General features: G+C 44.8%; 1 protein-coding gene across 1 annotated transcript in view; it reads right to left on the bottom strand.

Moving 5' to 3' along the window:
- Positions 1-905: 905 nt before the first annotated feature.
- The window catches only part of spint2 (serine peptidase inhibitor, Kunitz type, 2), an 8,405-nt gene continuing 6,495 nt past the window's right edge, over positions 906-2,815 (bottom strand). Inside the window, exons 8-9 of the mRNA XM_005751615.2 lie at positions 2,550-2,655; positions 906-2,431 (exon numbers count right to left, since the gene is read on the bottom strand). Coding sequence (XP_005751672.1) covers positions 2,344-2,431; positions 2,550-2,655 — 194 coding nt within the window. The 3' untranslated portion in view covers positions 906-2,343. The remainder of the gene's footprint in view (positions 2,432-2,549; positions 2,656-2,815) is intronic.

Genomic DNA, 2,815 nt, shown 5'->3' with positions numbered 1-2,815 from the left:
ATCACCTAATATGCTTAATTGGTAGTAGGCTTTCGAGCCTATACAGCTTGGAGTAAGACAACATGCATGAAGAGGATGATGTGGACAAAATACTCATTTGTTTAATAATTCTGCACTCCCTGTAGAGTAGGGTACACTGGACCGTCCTTTGAGAAAACGCTGACTGTGCATGAAAACATGGATATAATAACCAAAGTGCAGCAGATCAGATAAATGTTTATCATCACTGCGTTTTCCATTGAATCGATGAGCTGCTGATATATTTATAGTTCCACTATCATCGCTGTTACACTCACAGCTGGACTCTGAGCCTCACACTGCTGGGATGAAAACTACTTTCTGTTCAGTTGTTTCTGCATGAAGAACACTGAACAAGCTCAAGAATTTTGATCTCTGAACTGTTCCTTAATGAAAACAGTGTTACTGAGGAACAATCAGTGGGCTCGCCTCTGAACACGTAGCGTGACACTGATGAAGACTTTAAGGACGCAACTCATCCTGATAACACCTCCCACCTGGAAATAAACTGTCTCGCAGCAACAACAACTGTCCTCCTTCCTCAAATTCCAGCCTTTGGAACGAAATATATTTTCCCAGGCTGTTCTCGTTTATATGACATTCATGAAATAGCAGAACATGTTGTGGTGAAGTAAGATGCACGTATTGGAGTCCATCTTCTGCACATCAAGGAGAGTTCAAATTTTCAACGCACAGCTCTTTATTTTCCAGAGAATTCCAGGAAAAGAGGTGAATGGATGTTGGAGGTACATTTGGGACGCACCCCAGGTTTGTCCAACCCACTTCTTGGAGCAGGTCCCTCATCAGCTCTTATCAATTAATCACACAATCAATGAAATAATCAGATTATTTATTACATTGAGGATCAATAGAAAATGTGAAAGAGATTTTCAGAGTAAAATAAAAGTTTATTATGAGTTTTCTTAAACCCCACACAGTTTACAGCTAATAAAGATAAAACAGTATTAAAACAAACAAAAAAAAAAAATCACCTTAATAGGCCCAGTGCAGTTTCCCCAGCAGGGGGAGCCATCAAGTCCCCAGGTGCATTGTGGGACACGTAGTGCGCTCAGTTTGACCTCAGGTTAGGGTCTGATCAATAATCTGAGTGAGCTAAAGTCCTCTAGCATCCAGCCGAAGGAGATGCTGCACTGAATGCTCTGATTAAACACCCCTGAGCTGATCACACACATGCTTATAGGTGTGAACCACAAAGGAGCTGCAGGTCCAGCAACACCTGCACCACATTCTTCTCTGAGCCCACCACTGGGCCAAAGGATATGCTGTAATTAGTTAGAAAATAGTACCGCCACAGACCTGCCCCTGAGATGATCAAAGACCCCCATCCATTTATTTAAGCGTGAGAAACAATTTTATTTTTAACACAAAACTGGAATGCTGAAAAAAAACTATTACTGATCAATGGAATCGATGACATCACGGATCGTGATCAACAAACATCTATGTTTACACAGAGGAACACACCTGGCACACGAGGTTAAAGGGCTGCTCAGCAGAAAAAGAAACCCATCGGCGAGTTTCATGGATGGAGTCTGAAAACTGCCAAAAGCAGGAGTTTAAGCTGAAAGTCTTCATTAAACTTAGAGTCACTGCTGTGTACTACTCCCTCCACATAGAAGCTCAAACTGACTCCGCCCACACGATGCACACCTGAGTGACAGAACTTGCAGTCTGAGAATCAGATTCAGCTCCATTGGATGGTACCTGCGTGAGCTGGGAGGAGCATCTGTGAGGGGATTAGTACACACCAGAGCACAGATGGTCCACGCTCAACCAATCAGCTGCTTGCTGCTGTGATCACATCATCACCAAATGTTCTTTTTAAAGTGACTCCTCAGCACCTGCCAGGTGTGTCACTACACAGAGGTGATGTTCTGTTCAGTAATTATTGCCTTCTACAACATGATCAATTTCATGTTCAAATTAGAAAACTGTTTAGTTTCATCAGCTGTGAGGTACAGATCACCTGACCCGACTCGATATTCACTTTGATTATTGGTTCAGATGTTTTGCTGGATGAGGGTAATCTAAAGCTTCACAGAGTGATTGATTATGTAAAAAAAGAAAACATAAACTAAAGCTCTTCATCAAATTTCTCACTAATGTGTTTGGTTAAATTAGAAGGACTGCTCCTTTAATATCAGGAAGTTAAAGCTCTGATCAGTGCAGATCGATACAGTGATTGATTACTCAGTAACAGACGCAGTGTAATTGTGCTGCAACACGAAGGAAAGGGGATGTTTTATTTAGCTGAGACCTTCAAGCCCTGCCCCCACACTCAGCCACGCCTTCAGCCACGCCCCCTCAGGCCTTCTGATCCAGTTTGGGGCTCTCAGGGAGGGGGAGGGAGTCTACGGACGCCTGCTCATCTGGAAGCAGCTCCTCCTTATCGCTGAGAGACAGGAAACAGGAAGAGAAGCAGCGTCACTGAAACAGCTCCTGCACGTCAAGTCTGCCACGCCACCCACCGACCAACCCCACCAGAGTTTAGACGGGCAGCCTTCTATTACCTGGAGGACCGGCGGCGGGAGAGGCGGTGCCGTCTCAGCGTGATGATGATGAGTGTGGCCAGCAGCAGGGCAGAGATGGCTGTCAGCGTGACGAAGAGGAAGAAGGCTGCAGGAGATGAAGATGAAACTCAGAGCTTTTATTGTGAAAGGTTCTGCAGAGCTGTGTTTATTTGTGCTGCGGAGCCCATGTTGGACACCAGCTGAAGCACAGCCCTGAAAACACACACGCACAGGCAGACACACACGCAGACACACACAGGCAGACA

Source organism: Pundamilia nyererei, unplaced genomic scaffold (assembly GCF_000239375.1).
Source record: "Pundamilia nyererei isolate P.nyererei 1_Seehausen unplaced genomic scaffold, PunNye1.0 scaffold00319, whole genome shotgun sequence".
NCBI lineage: Eukaryota > Metazoa > Chordata > Actinopteri > Cichliformes > Cichlidae > Pundamilia > Pundamilia nyererei.
Note: the sequence above shows the minus strand (reverse complement) of the source record. Positions and strands in the feature narration are given on the sequence as shown.